The following is a 19,722-nucleotide window of genomic DNA, read 5'->3' on the forward strand; positions in this document are numbered from 1 at the left end:
TTTAAATTTTTGCTTTCTGTGTTGTTTCTAACCTTTAGTCTATGTGTGTTTTTATGATTTCTTACCTGTAACTCTGTAGCCTGCTTATTTCTAGTAGATGAGTACAGTGTCTTTACTGTGAAGGTTGCAGAGAAATTAGGTCATGGAAAGGTACACGGCAGTATTTGCAGGGTTGCTACTCCAAGTGCCCTGAATGAATGATGAATTCATGTGTTTGCATACAATTTTTGAACACATGACTGACCCAGATTATTGTAATCAATCATCTGTGTCAAATAAACAAGTATTCACTGTAACTGCATTTTAAGAAATATTAAATATTTATATAAATATTAACATAGGCCAAAAACAATACAGCTAATTTATAATTAACTTTTTTTACATCATTTTTTTTCACAGCTTGCACAGTGATGCCTGGGTAGCAGAAGGACAAACTTCCTGGAGTTGGACATTTCTAAGTAATGGCCATGGGGACGAGATGCTTCTCATGGAATGGCATATCATAGTTGGGGCTGGCATCCAGCCTGTCTATAGGTCATGCTGCTGTCCACCTTCCAATGGGGCTTCTCATGTTTTTCCTCTATTACAAATGAATAGTTGGTATGAAGATTGGATGGTCTAAATACTACTGTTTTGTGCATATTGGGCACAAAAAGGAATCCTCTGTGGCTTCACCTTCATGGAATATAGCATTAGTAGCTTGGTTTGCAAACTTGGGTGCTATGATTTTGAACAGAAATCCTTAAGGAACTTGAACACAAAGGGGACATTCCACTTTTGGCTGCTAGGGATTAGTGGCAGATGAAGGCACTTGCCCCCTTCAGAAAGGTTCTAACCAATTTTGTAAGTCCCCAAGGAGATGCTATCCTTGGTGCTGTGATGTTGAGCAATGGCCACCATGTATATTTTTAGTGTAGATGGGGACTTGATGCTGTCTACCAGTCCCTGAATAAAGGTTAGTACTTTAGGGATTGGGCACAACGTTTGTGGAACAGCTTCCACCTGTGGGCATACAAGTAGGGATTATTGCACTTAGGAATGTTTCCTGCACCATCCTCACTTAGTAGCTTATTCCAAGGGCCCAAACACACAAGCACAGGACCTATTTGTGGGAGACAACTCTCTCCATCCTTTTGTGGCAGCAGATCTGCTCAGGTCTGCTTATCACAACCTCTCTGTTGCTTAATTGCTGAATTCTGTGCCACATGGGAAGAATCAGCAGTAGGGAAAGAAAGGCATATAGTACATAATAAGGCCACTTGTGGTCCAGTGTATCCTGTCCCAGCACTGTTCAGGAGAACCACATTAAGCAATGTGTTGACTTGCCATTGGGAAAGCAGTCCACCCGTGTGGTGCCAGTCCTTTCTCAAATCTGAGATCCCACTTCTGGATTTAGATGCCACTCTCCTCAGTATATTTGTTGTCAGCATGTTGCTGCACCATTGTACAGCACTAACAGATGAGTTACTCTCATTGAGGCCATGGATGGGGCCAATTGAGGAGCTTGGGAGCACGCAGATCTACCTGGATATGACTGGCATGCATAATACTGTCTGCTACACATTGGGGTAATAGAGTGCATCTTCTATACAAATGTGTCTCATAGTTTGGGAATACAGGCTAAATGTTCTGGCTATTTCGGTTAGTGATGTCATAATAGTAAACATGAGGTTTTACTGTATGATACAAGGAGGCATTCAATTCGCTGCTTACAAGGCAATACAGTGGTGCTTGAAAGTTTGTGAACCCTTTACAATTTTCTATATTTCTGCATAAATATGACCTAAAACATCATCAGATTTTCACACAAGTCCTAAAAGTAGATCAAGAGAACCCAGTTAAACAAATGAGACAAAAATATTATACTTGGTCATTTATTTATTGAGGAAAATGATCCAATATTACATATCTGTGAGTGGCAAAAGTATGTGAACCTCTAGGATTAGCAGTTAATTTGAAGGTGAAATTAGAGTCAGGTGTTTTCAATCAATGGGATGACAATCAGGTGTGAGTGGGCACCCTGTTTTATTTAAAGAACAGGGATCTATCAAAGTCTGATCTTCACAACACATGTTTGTGGAAGTGTATCATGGCACAAACAAAGGAGATTTCTGAAGACCTCAGAAAAAGCGTTGTTGATGCTCATCAGGCTGGAAAAGGTTACAAAACCATCTCTAAAGAGTTTGGACTCCACCAATCTACAGTCAGACAGATTGTGCACAAATGGAGGAAATTCAAGACCATTGTTACCTTCCCAGGAGTGGTTGACCAACAAAGATCACTCCGAGAGCAAGGCGTGTAATAGTCGGCACGGTCACAAAGGACCCCAGGGTAACTTCTAAGCAACTGAAGGCCTCTCTCACATTGGCTAATGTTAATGTTCATGAGTCCACCATCAGGAGAACACTGAACAACAATGGTGTGCATGGCAGGGTTGGAAGGAGAAAGCCACTGCTGTCCAAAAAGAACATTGCTGCTCATCTGCAGTTTGCTAAAGATCACGTGGACAAGCCAGAAGGCTATTGGAAAAATGTTTTGTGGACAGATGAGACCAAAATAAAACTTTTTGGTTTAAATGAGAAGCGTTATGTTTGGGGAAAGGAAAACACTGCATTCCAGCATAAGAACCTTATCCCATCTGTGAAACATGGTGGTGGTAGCATCATGGTTTGGGCCTGTTTTGCTGCATCTGGGCCAGGACAGCTTGCCATCATTGATGGAACAATGAATTCTGAATTATACCAGCTAATTCTAAAGGAAAATGGTCAGGACATCTGTCCATGAACTGAATCTCAAGAGAAGGTGGGTCATGCAGCAAGACAACGACCCTAAGCACACAAGTCGTTCTACCAAAAAATGGTTAAAGAAGAATAAAGTTCATGTTTTGGAATGGCCAAGTCAAAGTCCTGACCTTAATCCAATCGAAATGTTGTGGAAGGACCTGAAGCGAGCAGTTCATGTGAGGAAACCCACCAACATCCCAGAGTTGAAGCTGTTCTGTATGGAGGAATGGGCTAAAATTCCTCCAAGCCGGTGTGCAGGACTGATCAACAGTTACCGCAAATGTTTATTTGCAGTTATTGCTGCACAAGGGGGTCACACCAGATACTGAAAGCAAAGGTTCACATACTTTTGCCACTCACAGATATGTAATATTGGATCATTTTCTTCAATAAATAAATGAGCAAGTATAATATTTTTGTCTCATTTGTTTAACTGGGTTCTCTTTATCTACTTTTAGGACTTGTGTGAAAATCTGATGATGTTTTAGGCAGCTGGGCCATAGAAGGTTCACGCTGCACGCTGCATGCTGCACGCTACACGCGTGTAAAGAAAAGTGGACAAACGTAGCATGACTTGCTCTGGGCCATAGAACGGCGTTCACATTGCACGCTGCACACTTCACGCGTGAAGCGAGAAATGAACATGCACACTTTTTTCTAGGCGTGAAGATGGAAATTCCAGTCAATGCATGCACGACCCCAAAGTCACTGCCGCGCCAGCCAATCAGAACGGGTCTAGGGAGATAAAATGGACGACTACCGAGAAAAGTTGATTGAGTTTGTTCGAGAAAGGCCCCTGCTATGGGATCCGCGTGTGGTGGATTATAAAGACAGGGACCAGAAGGCACAAGTTTGGGAGGACTTGAATGAGCGTGTGAAATCACCGACAGGTATGTGTTATAGTCTTCGGGCGTGTGCCGTCAAAAAGCACTGGGCTATTGTTTTGATTTTGATATCATTGTTTTAGTCTTGAAGCGATCTTTCCAGCAGTATAAAGCATGGCATAATTTGGTGATAAACGTAATTTCGGCTGACCTCCCTAGCATTGGGTGTGGTGGTGGTGTGTGTGTGTGATGGGTGTGGGGGGTGCGTGCGTGCGTGCGTGTGTCAAAGAGTGAGAGAACGAGAAAGACAGACAGACCGACAGACAGACATATAGACAGACAGATTGAAGGACACAGTAACAGAGACAGAGTGAGGGAGGGAAAAATTGGATACGTGTAAAGATTTCAATTCCAATGATGCTATGCTAGCATACAAAAACCTGTACTACTAAAAACTTTTCTTTTCATTGTGTTTTAATTAATGCCATTTGCAATAACATTTTGGGATAATGTGTTCCTGTTGCTAGTGATCATTCTTCCCTTGGGCGACATTTCTGAACACGTGTTCATGTTGCCAGTACACACTTCCCTGCGGGTCATTGAAAAATGTTTTCACGCTGTCTCGTACAGCCATAGCTTCATCAGAAGGTCTTCCTGTGTGGGTGTGTGCTTCCAAGGGAAACATGCCTCTGCCATCTCCCTCCACCACCTCGTAGGTCACCTCAGAAGTCCTGTCAACCATAATTCCATCGCGCCTGCGGATGAAGTTGTGTAGTGCTACAGCTGCGTTCGTGTACAGGATCGCTGCGTCAGCTTGAACTCTCAATGGTCTTTGGAATATTTCAAATTTCCTTGCGAGGATGCCGAACGTGATGATTAATTGATTTACTCTCTCTATTTTATTTATCAGGAACAACTGCAAAGGATGCTTGGACCACACTCATTCGCTGTCACAACAACGCTTTGGCAAGGACAAAGACAAAGAAGAAATCGGGCAGCGGCGCAGACAATTGCAAACCGTGGAAGTTCATGAAACAAATGGAATTTCTCATTTCTGCCAAGGATGTCAGAATTTCAAAAGGGAACCTGCCCCAGTTGAGTGATGAAGAAAGTGGCCCAAAAGAAGGGGACATGCTGCAAACTGCAATGGATGACGCTGATGAGGATGAAGTTGCTGACCCTGAGGAAGCAGTTGCTTTGGAGGAGAGAAGAACCGGAAATGAGAAGGAAAAAAGAAAACAAAAGAAAGGGAAAAATGACGACAATGATGAACTCATCCTGTCCTTGTTGAAAAAGAAAATTGAGAGGAAATCTGAATCCACACGAATGGGTTTTTTCACTTCCATCATGCCACGTGTAGATGCACTTGATGACGAGCAATTCCAGGAGTTCCAGCTCCAAACACTGCAGCTGCTGAAAAATCTTCACACTCAGAAAACACAACAGCAACAGTTTTCATTCCAATCTTCTGTACACTCTTCTGAATCATCCCAACATTCCTTCATCCCAATCCAGTCACCCCACAATAGTTCCATGTCGACACCATCGCCAATACCATCACAATCCTACAACTTTCCTACCTATCACAATTTGTAAAATTTGTTCATAACATAAACAGTGTTGATGCTCTTCTCTGTCATCCCAACATTTTTAACCCATCTTTATCTCCCCTCACATATTCCATGTTGACACCATCACAATCGTACAATATTCCTACTGCACTATGTCATACTTATTAAATCATTCAGAAACATACTTAAGGTGTTTGTGCGTGCATTTTTGTGTGTGGGCGTGTGTGTATTTGAAAAAAAATATGTGCGACTTCGGTCAAAGTAGAACAGACGCAACATGTGAACATCCAAGCATGAAGTTTAATGGCCCAGGGTCCGGTTCTTCACGTGAACGTGTAGCGTGCAGCGTGAACCTTCTATGGCCCAGCTGCCTTAGGTCATATTTATGCAGAAATATAGAAAATTCTAAAGGGTTCACAAACTTTCAAGCACCACTGTACACTGCAACCCTGAATTATTTCAGCTGCGCTACATAAGATATGATTTGTAATCCAACAATCTGAAAGTTTCCAGAAACTTTGTTTCCCCCAAGGCATACTCTGAACTGCTGGTATAAGCATCTTTGTAAACCGCAAACTAGCCTGTTGTGTGTGTGTGTGTGTGTGTGTGTGTGTGTGTGTGTGTATGTGTGTGTGTGTGTGTGTGTGTTTTGCAGCACAGATAAGGTGAATGAGCAGGGAGTGCAGGAGCTTCTTCTCAAGATCAGCAGCAGTCAGTTGAAACATTCCGAGTCCATTTAGAAACTTCCCCTTGGGCCATGGTTAGAGACCTGGATGCACTTCACAAATGAGTGAAGTGCTTTTTCAGCTTAGAATAAAATATAAAATCAAGAACTGATAGAGGTAAAGAGACATGTTACAAAAGGGCAGGAACCCTGATTAGGAGACAGTTTTTCCAGAACACTGTGAAGGAAACACTAAAAAGTATTACAGGAGGATTATACTACATGGAGGCAGATGTATTTAAAATCAAGAACAGCCTGCAATAGAGCAGTCACCCTCTGTAGTGAGAAGCCAATAATGATAAAATATGCAAATTATTATGCGAATTATAAAATAAATTTGACCCTGTGTTAGTCAAGCTGACATTTGATAATTGCAGAATGAAGCATATGTTTCAAATGTGTTCCAGATCTGAGTTAATGTGCCTGGGTCTTCAGTGTCTTTAAAATTCAAGTACGTATAAGACAGATCAATTATTGGGGCTCAGATATGTGTGAAAATTGCCTGGCTGTCTAAATAGCTTAAGTATCCTGGAAACAATGAGTTTCTATATGTGTGTGTGTGTGTGTGTGTATAATTTTGTTCTTATATACAAATTTGTATGCCTTTGCTACAGGACTACACCATCACCATGTATTTCCAGCAATCATGGCGTGATAAACGCCTGTCCTATACAGGAATTCCTCTGAACTTAACGCTGGATAACCGTGTGGCTGATCAGCTATGGGTGCCTGACACTTACTTCATAAATGACAAGAAATCTTTCGTTCATGGTGTCACCGTCAAGAACCGCATGATTCGGCTGCATCCAGATGGAACTGTGCTTTATGGCCTCAGGTTAGTGTATGAATGTTTACTGAACAAACTGGCTTTCCAAATGTTGCATTTTTGGAATCTGTGTGAGTCATATAGAGTTTGTACAGTTCCTGTATACTGATGATGGATGAAGCTGCCTTTGCCCTACTTAAGTAAGCTCTCTTCAAGCTACTGATATCAGATGTAGTTAAATTTTGTAGCATGTACAGTGGCATGCAAAAGTTTGGGCAACCTTGCTGAAAATGTCTGTTACTGTGAATAGTTAAAGGTCATAGGCAGTGGTCGGAGGTGAAACGTAGAATATCAACTTTATTGTCTAGAAGAACGACCCAAAAAGCGAATTCAGTCTTCCTAATGTCTAATTTGCACCCTAAAATTGAATAAAACAGTTAAAATATACTGTTTTGCCCAATTTCCGAAGGTTTGTTTACATCTCACTTATACGCACTTTTACCGCCAGAGGACAGTCATCGTGATGTCATTTAAGCCAAACAGACCGGGAGCAGTTCTGTGTTTACTTGCGAACTGAGCACACGTGTATGGACTTTGGTCGTGAGAGGTTGTGTAAAATGTCTGAAAGCGATAGCGATTTTGAAGTAGGAACTCTCCAAATTAAATATCAAGAGGTGAAACCATATATGTATGAACCTATGGCCGTTGCGAAAAAATTGGTGAATGTGGCTCACTGGTTTGACCGTGTGGCCTCGGAATCGGACAGCGACTCGGCTGACTCTGATCACAGTGACCCCGGACCTCAACAAGACTCGCGCCCAAACGATTTATCCTGGTAATTATGATAAATTCTTACTTTCGTCGTAATACTAAATAAGAGCCCTTTTGAAGAATAATTAAACCGCCCTCCCTAGTGGATATAAGTAATGATTACTTGACAGTGCGCCGGTAGGCCACGTTAGCCTGCCATCCGCGGCATTATACTATTTATAGCCTACTCTAAGCGAGGAAATATCCCTTTTTTCTCACTTCCACGATGATTGTACAGGATCCCTCAGGATTCTTGACTTGTCAATTGCAAGCAAAAGTAAAAATGTTTACCTCCAATCTTCTCCTTTTTGCTTGAGCGTTGCTGCTCCATTTCTTCTTTGACTGCTTGATTTTGTTTCACGTGCACAATCCACTCTCTCCGCCTCTTCTCCTCTTTCGGAAAAAGCCAACCCTCTGTCTTCATGCGCACAATCCACTCTCTCCGCCTCGTCTCCTCTTTCGAAAAAAGCCAATCCACTCGCTCCGCCTCTTCTCCTTTTTCGGAAAAAGCCAACCCTCTTGCTCCGCCTCTTCTCCTTTTTCGGAAAAAGCCAACCCTCTCGCTCTGCCTCTTCTCCTCTTTCGGAAAAAGCCAACCCACTCGCTCCGCCTCTTCTCTTTTTTCGGAAAAAGCCAATCCTCTCGCACCGCCTTTTCTCTTCTTCCAGAAAAAGCCAATCCACTCTCTCTGCCTCTTCTCCTCTCTCGGTAAAAGGTAAAAACTTCTAACTGAACCGGTCCCATTGTTACAGTTCACTGCACAACAATAAGGCATGGTTTTTCTTTGGAAATTCCCGAACGCACATCTGCACTCAAGCCGCAAGTATGCAAGTAAACGGAAGTGGACTCAACTCAAGCGGTTTGTTTGTCTTAAATGACGTCACGCACCGAGTGGTCACGAAAATAGCTGAACAGAAATTCGCCGCGATCCGCACTAACTTATTTTAATTATTATGCACCATGGGCTCTGCCGAGTGCAGAGCCCATGGTGCATTTCCAGTGGGATGGGCTCTGCACTCGGCACTCGACTTTTACGGACTGTCCACTCAAGATGGCGTCTGAGGAAGACCGACTTCAGGTAAGGTCGCTGGATTTTTATTTACTCTTCTAACACACTCTATCCGTGCACATGCAGAGCCAGGGACAACTCGCTTTGCTTGTAGAAACTCTAAACTCACTTCCACAGAACTGTCATGTTGTTTTGAGCTTTGCAATGGTTTTAAAACTAGCGTCTTGTATCGGCAAAAAGACATGCCCCAGCCACTGCCGTGTTAGCGCTTTCCGGCTGAAATCACAAAAAACTAATTTTCTCAAAACACATCCGATTGACGTGATTGTGATAGCAACCCAACGTATGCACTCCCAATAATGCGAAAATAGACCTAAAAAGCATTTCACTCCGGAGTTTTCCTTTAACTGCCATTTCTTAATAACATTATGATCTGAGGAAACAGCTACCTGAAAACACTTTGCTATGTTCTTGTAGCCTACTCCTGCTTTGTGAGCATCAATTATTTTATTTTTCAGAATGCTAGGGAGTTGCTTAGAGGAGCCCATGGCTGTTGATTTTAGGGACAAGTTTGAGGAGTAAGAGAATTTATACAGCTTTGAAATCTGCATCATCTGACCTTTCCTAACGAAGAATTTGAACAAGCCACAGCTCAATAAGCTAATTAAGGTCTGGAACCTTGGTAAAAGTTACCTGAGAACTCAAATGTATTGGGGTGGCCAAACTTTCACATGGTGTTCCTTTTCTTTTTTCACTCTCCAATTGTACAAAACAAAAATAATACACAAATCCTGCATAAAACGCTGAAAAGAAATGTCTCGTCTTTACCTTTATGCCTTTTGGTGATCAGTTCATTTCTGCTCACTTAACTATTCACAGTAGCAGACATTTTCAGCAAGGGCGCCCAAACTTTTGCATGCCACTGTATATACAATTGCTGTCAGAAGTTTACATCCACAGACATGAATGTTGTCATGGCAATATTGGGCTTTCAGTGATTACTTTGAACTGTTTTTGTCAGTATCCCCATTGAAAACGCAGTCAGTAACCAAACTACAAACATGGACTCCCAGAACTACACATCCCAGAACACTCAGCGCCCTCTGTCACTGGCCTATTGAACTCAGCTGACAATCATCACACACATCATTAGTCTCCCCATATAACCACGCCAGTTCCACACTTTCATTGTGAAGTATCGTTCTGTGTTCTGACCAGTACTACCGAGCCGTTTCATTGGCTGCCTACTATCTTGTTATTCTTACCCCTGCTAGTATTTCTCTCTCATCTTTTGCCTCGCCTACTTTGTGTTGTTTGCATGATCGATCGACCCTCGCTTGGTTACCGACTACGTCTCTTGTCACACGATTTGGCTTTGTTTGCAATCTGCTTCTTAATCTCTTTCTGCACATACAGTACATCCATAAGTGCCTGCAATCTGACAGTTTTATTTCTTTGTGGCAGAATGATTGTACAACATACATCTTTAACAGGACAAAAAAAAATAGTGCACAAATTTTAAATTAATTCATGTAAAAATATTAGTACAACCCCAAGTCCATAAAATTTGGGACACTGAGTAAAACGTGAATAAAAACAGAATATGATGATTTGCAAGTCTTGAAAACCGAAAATAATACAAAGTCAACATATCAAATGTTGAAACTGAGAAATGTTATTGTTTTTTGAAAAATATATGCTAATTCTGAATTTGATGTCAGCAACATATTTCAAAAAAGTTGGGACGGGGCAACAAAAGATTGAAAAAGTTGTGTAATGCCAAAAAACAAATTTGGTAAATTGGCAACAGGTTAATAATGTGATTTGGTTATAAAAAGAGCATCCTAGAGAGGTGGAGTCTCTCAGAAGTAAAGATGGGAGGGGTTCACTTCTCTGTGAAAGACTGCGTGGGCAAACAGTGCAAAAGTTTAAGAATAACATTCCTCAATGTAAAGTTGCAAAGATCACATCATCTGTGTTACATAATATCGCTAAAAGATTCAGACAATCTGGAGAAATGTCTGTATGCAAGAGACAAGGCTGAACACTGACATTGGACACCTGTGATCTTCAGCCCCTCAGGTGACACTACATTAAAAGCAGACACATGTTTGTAGTGGAAATCACTGTATGGGCTCAGGAACACTTCAGAAAACCATCGTCTGTGAAAACAGTTCATTACTGCATCCACAAATGCAAGTTAAAACCATGTATAAACAATATCCAGAAATACCGCCACCTTCTCTGGGCCCAAGCTCTTTTACGATGGACTGAGGCGAAATGGAAAATTGTCCCGAAGTCTGACGAATCAAAAGTAGAAATTCTTTTTAGAAATCATGGACACCATGTCCTCCAGGCTAAAGAGGAGAGGGACCATCCGGCTAGTTATCAGTGCACAGTTCAAAAGTCAGCATCTGTGATGGTATGAGGGTGCATTAGTGCACATGACATGGGTAGCTTGTACATCTGGGAAGGCATAATTAATGTTGAATGATATACATGTTTCAGAGCAATATGCTGCCATCCAGACAAAATCTTTTTCAGGAAAGACCTTCCTTTTTTCAACAAGACAATGCCAAACTGCTTTCTGCACATATTAAAACCGCATGGCTTCATAGTAAAAGAGTACGGGTGCTAAACTGGCCTGCCTGCAGTCCAGACCTATCTCTCATTTAAAACATTTAGCGTGTTATGAAATGCAAAATATGACAAAAGAGACCCCAAACTGTTGAGCAACTGAAATTGTATATCAGGCAAGAATGGGACAACATTTCTCTTTCAAAACTACAGCAATTGGTCTCCTCAGTTCCCAAACGTTTACAGAGTGGTGTTAAAAATAGAGGTGATGCAACACAGTGGTAAGCATGCCCCTGTCCCAACTTTTTTGAAACATGTTCCTGACATCAAATTCAAAATGAGCATATATTTTTCAAAAAACAATAAAAATTCTCAGTTTCAGCATTTGGTATGTTGTCTTTGTACTATTTTCAATGAAATATAGGGTTTCCAAGATTTTCAAATTGTCATATTCTGATTTTTATTTATGTTTTACACAGTGTCCCAATTTTATGGAATTGGGGTTTTATATTTTTACTTAATTTGGATGTTCTTCGCCCTCAAAGACCTGGCAGAGTATGGCACCCAGGTCTGTCTTTGATGCGTCTGTTTGGATGACGAACAGCCTGTCAAAGTCAGAGGACAGGGGTGGTGGTGAGGGCCTTCTTCAGGGCCTGGAATGCCTGCTCTGCCTTGTTGGTCGATTACACCTTCTCTGGTTGGTCTTTCCTAGTCAGGTCTTAGAGGGGAGAATCTACAAAGGAGAAGCTAGGCACGAATCCCTGCCAGCTCCTAGAAGGCACATACTGGTCACTTGGTGGTGGGCTGGGGGTACTCCTTGATGTCCTCAATCTTCTTCTCCTGTGGCTTGAGTAGCCCTTGGTCAATGTGATACCCTAGATCCTGCACTTCTGTCAGTCCCAGCTGACACTTGTGGGGATTAGTGGTGAGCTCAGCCTTTCTCAGCTCCTCTAGGATGTATAGGTGGTCGGCCCAGGTGAACGAATGGCTTATAACATCGTCCAGGTGTGATCTCATGGTGGGGCTGCAATATGATGTCTATGAGCCTTTGGAATGTTGCAGGCACCCTGTGGAGACCACATGGGAGGACCTGGTACTGGAGTGGCCAGGTGTGGTGATGACAGCAGATTTGGGTTGAGCTTCTGTGTTAGGCTCACCTGCCACTAGCCTTTAGTTAGGTCGAGGGTTGACATTATTCAAGCCCTCCCCATGTGGTTAATCAAATTGTCCACTCTGGGCAGAGGATTGCTGTCAAATTCTTGTGCACCGGGGACTGGTGGACTCTTTGATGACACTGTCCCGCAACATCTGAACCACCTCTTCTTTTACATCTCGATGACAAGCCTCTGGGATGCAGTTGGGGTGCTGTCTGATCACAACTCCGGGGGGTTTTGATGTCATGCTGGATCAGGTGAGTCCAATCTAGTTCTGCTGAGAAGACATCCCCCAATTGGTCTAACAATTCTCTGAGCTCTTGTTGCTGTCTGGTTGTGAGGTCTTTGCCTCACTGGACCAGGGTACACCCCGGCGGTTCTGGGGAGACAGAAGCAAATGCTGACAACATTGGAAGAGGTTCAATCCAATGTTTTAACAGGTTAATGTGGTATGCTTGTGGATTTTCTCTTACCAGGTTGTTACAGGCGGTAATTGACAGGGCTGACTCATTCAGACTGTTAGGGTTTTGCTGGGATTTGAACCTGGTTCACTGGTGTGATAATCCAGCAAACCCCCACTAGGCCACCAGGGGGATGACTCAAATGCAGAGGCGTGAGGCAGAACTAGAAAAGTATCAAAAAGTTTATTTACAATATATACAGTCCAAAAAGAAATAATCCAAAACGCTCAGAAGATGAAGGGAAAAATAAAAAAAAATCCAAAAGTTCAAAGTCAAAACAAAAGCCAAAAAACCAGAAAAGAAAAGGCAAAAATACCAACGCTCAGAAGATCCAAAAAACAGTAAATACTAAGTCCAAAAAGCAAAGCAAAGTGCAAAACCAAAAAGACAAAGGCAAGGAACACGGTACAGAGGTAACTGGAGCTAAACATAACAGCACAAAGACTCCGTGACAAGAGGACTGAATTCAGGGGTATAAATACACAAACTAATTAAGGACAGGGCGGGGCAGGAAACAGGCAATAAGACAAACACAAAACACAGAACACAGTGGCGACCTCTAGAGGCCAAAACAAACATGACCAAACAAAGGAAATAACAGCGGCCTCTAGAGGCCAAAACAGTCCCAGTCCTAACAGGACCCCCCCCCCCCCCCCCCCCCCCCCCCCAGGAGCGTCTCCTGACGTTCCCAGGGCGATCAGGATGGGCCGAATGGAGGTCCCGACAAAGTTCTTTATCAAGTATGTCCCGAGCTGGGACCCAGCAGCGCTCCTCAGGGCCATAGCCCTCCCAGTCCACAAGATATTGGAGACCCCCACGAACCCGGCAGGAGTCCAGCAGGCGGCACACGGTGAAAATGGTCCGACCCTGGAAGATGCGGGGGGTTCCTGGGGGCAGGGGCATACGTGGACGTCAGTACGGGCCGCAACAGGGAAACATGGAATGTGGGGTTGATCCTTAGCGTACGTGATAACTGGAGCAGGTAGGAGACAGGGTTAACTCTGTGTACAACCTTGAAGGGGCCAATGTAGCGAGGAGCAAGCTTGCGGTTCTCCACCCGCAGCGGAAGGTCCTTGGTGGACAGCCAAACCCGCTGCCCAGGGCAGAAAGTGTGGGCAGGTCTCCTGTGGCGGTTGGCCTGAGTCTGGTTGGTACTGGAGGTCTGGATGAGTGTCCTCCTGACCTTGCTCCAGGTCTTGCGACACCGTCTCACGTATTGGTTGACTGAGGGCACCCCAGCGTCCTCCTCCTGGTCCGGAAACAGAGGTGGCTGGAACCCGAATTGGCACTGGAACGGCGACAGCTTGGTGACCGATGACTGCAGGGTGTTGTGGGCGTACTCTGCCCATGGCAGCCAGGTGCTCCACGATGTCGGGTTATCCATAGCCAGGCCTCGCAGGGTGGTTTCCAGGTCTTGGTTGAGCCTCTCCGTCTGGCCATTGGACTGGGGGTGGAACCCAGAGGAGAGGCTGGCAGTGGCCCCGATGAGCTTGCAGAAGCCATGCCACACTCGGGAGGAGAACTGGGGCCCCTGGTCAGATACGATGTCCTGTGGAAGACCAAAGACGTGATTAAATAACAATTTAGCAGTGTCAAGGGCAGAAGGGAGTTTGCACAGTGGTATAAAGCGGCAGGCCTTGGAGAATCTGTCCACTATGACCAAAATGACAGTGTTACCTTGAGACTCAGGGAGACCTGTGATGAAGTCGACCGCCACGTGGGACCAGGGACGCCGGGGAATAGGCAGAGGATACAAGAGACCCTGGGGACGCTGTCGCGGGTTCTTGGTTCTGGTGCAGACCTCACAGGACAGGACGAATGACCTCACTTCCTTCTCCATGTTAGGCCACCAGAAGCGTCTTTTCAGGAAGTCCAAGGTCCTCCGAGCTCCCGGGTGGGCGGTGAGAGGGGAAAAGTGACCCCACTGGAGAACCTTGGCCCGGGCTTGACGAGGGACGTACAGGAGGCCCGGTGGCCCCGTCCCAGGATCAGGGTCCCGGCGTTGAGCTTGTCGAATGGTCTCCTCAATACCCCAGCGGACAGGAGCCACAATCCGGGATACAGTGATAATAGGCCCAACTTCACTCTCCCTGTTGTTGGGCGAGAACAGCCTGGAGAGCGCGTCCGGTTTGGTGTTCGTAGAGCCCAGGCGGTATGATAGGGTGAAGTTGAAACGGCTGAAAAACAAAACCCACCTAGCCTGTCGTGGGTTCAGCCTCTTGGCTTGCTGGAGGTACTCCAGGTTCTTATGGTCCGTCCACACCAGGAATGGATGTTGCGCTCCCTCCAGCCAGTGCCTCCACTCCTCAAGGGCTCGTTTGACCGCTAGCAGTTCCCGATCCCCCACATCATAGCGGGACTCTGCAGGGCTCAGGCGGTGGGAGAAGTAAGCGCAGGGGTGCAGCTTCCCTTCCGAGCGTTGAGAGAGAGCACCGCGCCGACACCACTGTCCGAGGCGTCCACCTCCACGATGAATGGTTGGGAGATGTCCGGGAGAACCAGAATGGGTGCTGTGCAAAAGCGGTGTTTGAGGTCATTAAACGCCTTTTCCGCCTGAGGGGACCAGACATAGGATCCACCAGTCCTTTTGGTGAGGTCCGACATAGGTGCTGCTATGGAACTGAAGTTCCTGATGAACTTGCGGTAGAAGTTAGCGAATCCTAAGAACCGCTGAACCTCCTTAACGGACTTGGGAGTAGGCCAGTCCCGGACGGCCAGGGTCTTGGCTGGGTCCATTTGGAGTTGCCCCGTTCGTACGACAAATCCCAGGAAGGAGACCTCAGGGACATGAAACTCGCATTTCTGGGCTTTAGCAAACAGATTATTCTGTAAAAGTCTCTGGAGGACTTGGCGGACATGGTGGCGGTGCTTCTGTAAGGTCTTGGAGAATATCAGGATGTCGTCGAGGTAGACGAAAACGTATAGATTAATCATATCCCTCAAGACGTCGTTGATAAGGGCCTGAAAAACAGCTGGTGCATTGGTGAGTCCGAAGGGCATCACCTGGTACTCGTAGTGCCCTGATGGGGTGTTAAAGGCGGTCTTCCACTCATCTCCCTGTCGGATACGGACGAGGTGGTATGCGTTCCGTAAGTCCAATTTGGTGAAGATGGTGGCGCCTTGGAGCAGGTCGAATGCTGTGGACATCAGCGGAAGGGGATAGCGGTTGCGCATGGTGATCTTGTTCAAGCCCCTATAATCAATACATGGCTGGAGCCCCCCATCCTTCTTGCCGACAAAGAAGAAGCCGGCACCAGCGGGTGAGGTGGAGGGTCGAATGAACCCAGAGGCCAAGGCTTCCTTGATGTACTCCTCCATGGCCTTGCGTTCTGGTTGAGAGAGGGAGAACAGTCGGCCCCGAGGAGGAGTAGTCCCAGGGAGCAAGTCGATGGCACAGTCGTAGGCGCGGTGTGGAGGAAGAACGGCGGCCCTGCTCTTGCTAAAGACCTCTTTGAGATCCCAGTACTCTGTGGGAACTTGAGATAACTCGGTGAGATCAGGAGGCTCGGCAGGAGACACAGGAGAGCTAGAGAGCAGACAAGAGGCATAGCATGCAGGGCCCCATTCCACAACCTGGCTTGTTACCCAGTCTATGCGAGGGTTGTGGCGAGTAAGCCAAGGAAGGCCTAGAATGACTGGGAACTCTGGTGAATGAATAAGGTGCAGGGATTTTTCTTCTTTGTGACCTTGAGACTGGAGGAAGACTGGAGAAGTAACTTGGGTGACTCTTCCATCACCTAATGCTTGGCCATCGAGGGCAGACACAGACAGTGGGACTTCAAGAGGCGCAGTCGGGACATTGATGCTTTGGGCGAAGTGGATATCCATAAAGTTTCCAGCCGCCCCTGAGTCTAACAAGGCTTGACAAGAGTGGACAGACTCACCCCAGGAGATGGAGACCAGGATGTAGATTCCTTGGCCAGGGAGTCCGGGAGAGAGGGTAGGCCCCGTCACAACCCTCCCTCGGCTGGACGGGGCGGTCCTTTTCCCGAGAGCTCGGGACATGATGCTCGGAAGTGACCAGGCTTGCCACAGTAGATGCAGCACTTGTCCCTCCTTCTGCGCTCCCTCTCGGCTGCGGAGAGACGAGTACGGCCAACTTGCATGGGCTCTGGACAGTCACTGGAGGAGGTAGACGGGCTCCAGGTAGAGGCAGGGAGGCCGGGGAGGCTCAGGACTTGGCGGCGTTCTCTCATCCTGTTGTCAAGACGAGTAGAATGTGAGATCAGAGTTTTGAGGTCACTTGGGCATCCGATAGAAGCCAGACCGTCTTTGATGGGGTCAGACAGACCATGGTGGAAGGCTGACACCAGGGCAGTCTCGTTCCATCCACTTACTGCTGCGAGCGTCCGGAACGAGATGGCGTAGTCTGCGACGCTTCCCCCTTGCCGGATGGACATGAGCTTTCTGGCTGCGTCTTTACTGATGTCTGCTTGATCGAAGACATGAAGCATCTCCTCAGTAAACAGCTGGAAATCAGAGCACTTGGGTCCCTGTCTCTGCCAGATAGCAGTGGCCCAGGCCCGCGCCTTACCAGCTAACAAGGTTATCACAAAGGCAATCTTGCGGCGATCCGTAGTGTAGGTGGTAGGCTGAAGCTCAAAGGTGAGTTGGCACTGGGTAAGGAACTCCCGACACTCACTGTGCTTGCCGTCATACCTCTGTGGTGCAGATAGGCTGGGTTCACGAGGTGAAGGAGGCAGCGTGGCCGGAGGCACTGGAGCGGGAGCGGATGGCGGAGCAGGAGCAGAATCAGGCGGAGGAAATGGGGGTAGAGAAGTCAGCTGTGCCAGGGTTTTTCCAATCTGCTGAAGCAGTACCTCGTGGGTCTCACGTTGGCTTGCAAGAGTACGTCCATGAGTGTCCATGGTAGCGCCGAAGCGTGTTAAAGCGGCCATAATTCCCTGAAGGTTAGCCGGGTAGACAGTTGAAGAAGTCTCTGCTGAGTCGGTCATGACGGAGTCTTTCTGTTAGGGTTTTGCTGGGATTCGAACCTGGTTCGCTGGTGTGATAATCCAGCAAACCCCCACTAGGCCACCGGGGGATGACTCAAATGCAGAGGCGTGAGGCAGAAGTAGAAAAGTATCAAAAAGCTTATTTACAATATATACAGTCCAAAAAGAAATAATCCAAAACGCTCAGAAGATGAAAGGAAAAAAAATCCAAAAGTTCAAAGTCAAAACAAAAGCCAAAAAACCAGAAAAGAAAAGGCAAAAATACCAATGCTCAGAAGATCTAAAAAACAGTAAATACTAAGTCCAAAAAGTCCAAAAAGAAAAGCAAAGTGCAAAACCAAAAAGACAAAGGCAAGGAACATGGTACAGAGGTAACTGGAGCTAAACATAACAGCACAAAGACTCCGTGACAAGAGGACTGAACTCAGGGGTATAAATACACAAACTAATTAAGGACAGGGCGGGGCAGAAAACAGGCAATAAGACAAACACAAAACACAGAACACAGTGGCGACCTCTAGAGGCCAAAACAAACATGACCAAACAAAGGAAATAACAGTGGCCTCTAGAGGCCAAAACAGTCCCAGTCCTAACACAGACACCGCGAAAGGACCTTGCCAGCATGCGAGGAACTTGCAATTCACTGTTGGAGAAGCAGGAGGATGTGATCACCAGGCTGGAACTCCCAGGACTTTCAGGAGTGTGTAATCATCTGCCGAAACTGATGGGAGTGCATAGTAGGCAAGCAGTGCCTCCCCAGTCAGCAAGAGAACCATGGCTTGGGCCCACTCCTCTTCTAGCCAGCCCTTCCGAATGGCACTTTCTTCGAACTTGTAGAGGTAGACATCTACACTGTCGGCTGAAGATAGCTTGGGGAGCAGACAGAGAGCCTCCTGGCACGTGTCTGGAAACCGGTTAGGGAGGGGCAAAGCTCTGGATCATTGTTGCAGCAGCTCTTGGGTGGTAGCCTGTAGCCTCCGTGCCAGCTCTCCTAGGGTTACATGCTGCTTCTGGAGACTGGTCTCAAGGTGGTGTTGCAGAAGAGGTTCCATGTGGAGGGTGGGTGGGGGTGTTGTGTTCATGCCTGTATTCATAGGTGTGGCAGGCAAACACAGACACAGGATCCAGGAGTAGTGGAAAATTAAGTGCTCTTATTATTTTAAAGTGTGGGGGGAAGGGGAGTGAGAAAGAAGTTGTGGGCTCGAGCAGGGGATATGGACCAGGAGAGTTCTCATCAGTTTGGTAATATCATCCTTATTGTCTTCAGTGTCAGCAACATGGCCTAGGAAGAGAGGGAGGCAGGACATCAGTTACCTTGTTTAAATGAAGCTTTTACTGACCTGTGTTGGTGGCAGTGCCTTTTATACTCCCCTGGCTGCTCTAGGAGGATCGATAGAGATGCTGCTTAAGCTGCTCCAGCTGTGTGCTTAGCTGGCTCTGTCCCGTGGCCATGCTGCTTGCTGTGGTCCAGAACACTGGTGCTGAAGTGATGCTGTCTCTTCAGCACCATCAGAGTGGTAGTGTGAGGAGCAATGCGCTGTTTGGGGGGTGGGTGGGTGGGTTCTGAGCTGCTGTCACAACATACAGGATCAAAAATTTACATACAATGCACCTAATATTTGGGTAAATGTCCCTTAACAAGTTTTACCTTCACCAGACACTTTTGGTAGCCATCAGCAAGCTTCTGGCAGAATTCTGGTTGGATATTTGACCACTCTTCTTGCCAGAATTGTTAGTGTTTAATTTAAATTTGTGTGTTTCCTGGCATGGACCTGACTTTTAAGCAAAATCCACATATTTTTGATAGGGTTGAGGTGACAACTCTCACAACCACCTTAAAAGGGGCTATGCAACCAGCTTTGATGTGTATTTGGGGTCATTGCCCTGTTGGAACATCCAATTGTGTCCAAGTTTCTGATGGTTTGAGGTTATGCTAATGCAGTGGTTCCCAAACTTTTTTTCAGGGGACCCCCTTTTTGGCCTATGACTATTTTCGCGACACCCCCCCCCCAAACCACCACCACAGCTTGGGTATTAATGTTGCTGTGTATAGTAATAAACTTCACAGACATTATTATTATTATTATT

General features: G+C 45.9%; 1 protein-coding gene across 1 annotated transcript in view; it reads left to right on the forward strand.

Moving 5' to 3' along the window:
• Positions 1-19,722, forward strand: part of gabrb1 (gamma-aminobutyric acid type A receptor subunit beta1) — a 43,558-nt gene that overhangs the window by 12,328 nt on the left and 11,508 nt on the right. The window contains exon 4 of the mRNA XM_060925674.1: positions 6,517-6,737. Coding sequence (XP_060781657.1) covers positions 6,517-6,737 — 221 coding nt within the window. The remainder of the gene's footprint in view (positions 1-6,516; positions 6,738-19,722) is intronic.

The sequence above is a fragment of the Neoarius graeffei genome, chromosome 7 (assembly GCF_027579695.1).
Source record: "Neoarius graeffei isolate fNeoGra1 chromosome 7, fNeoGra1.pri, whole genome shotgun sequence".
Lineage (NCBI taxonomy): Eukaryota > Metazoa > Chordata > Actinopteri > Siluriformes > Ariidae > Neoarius > Neoarius graeffei.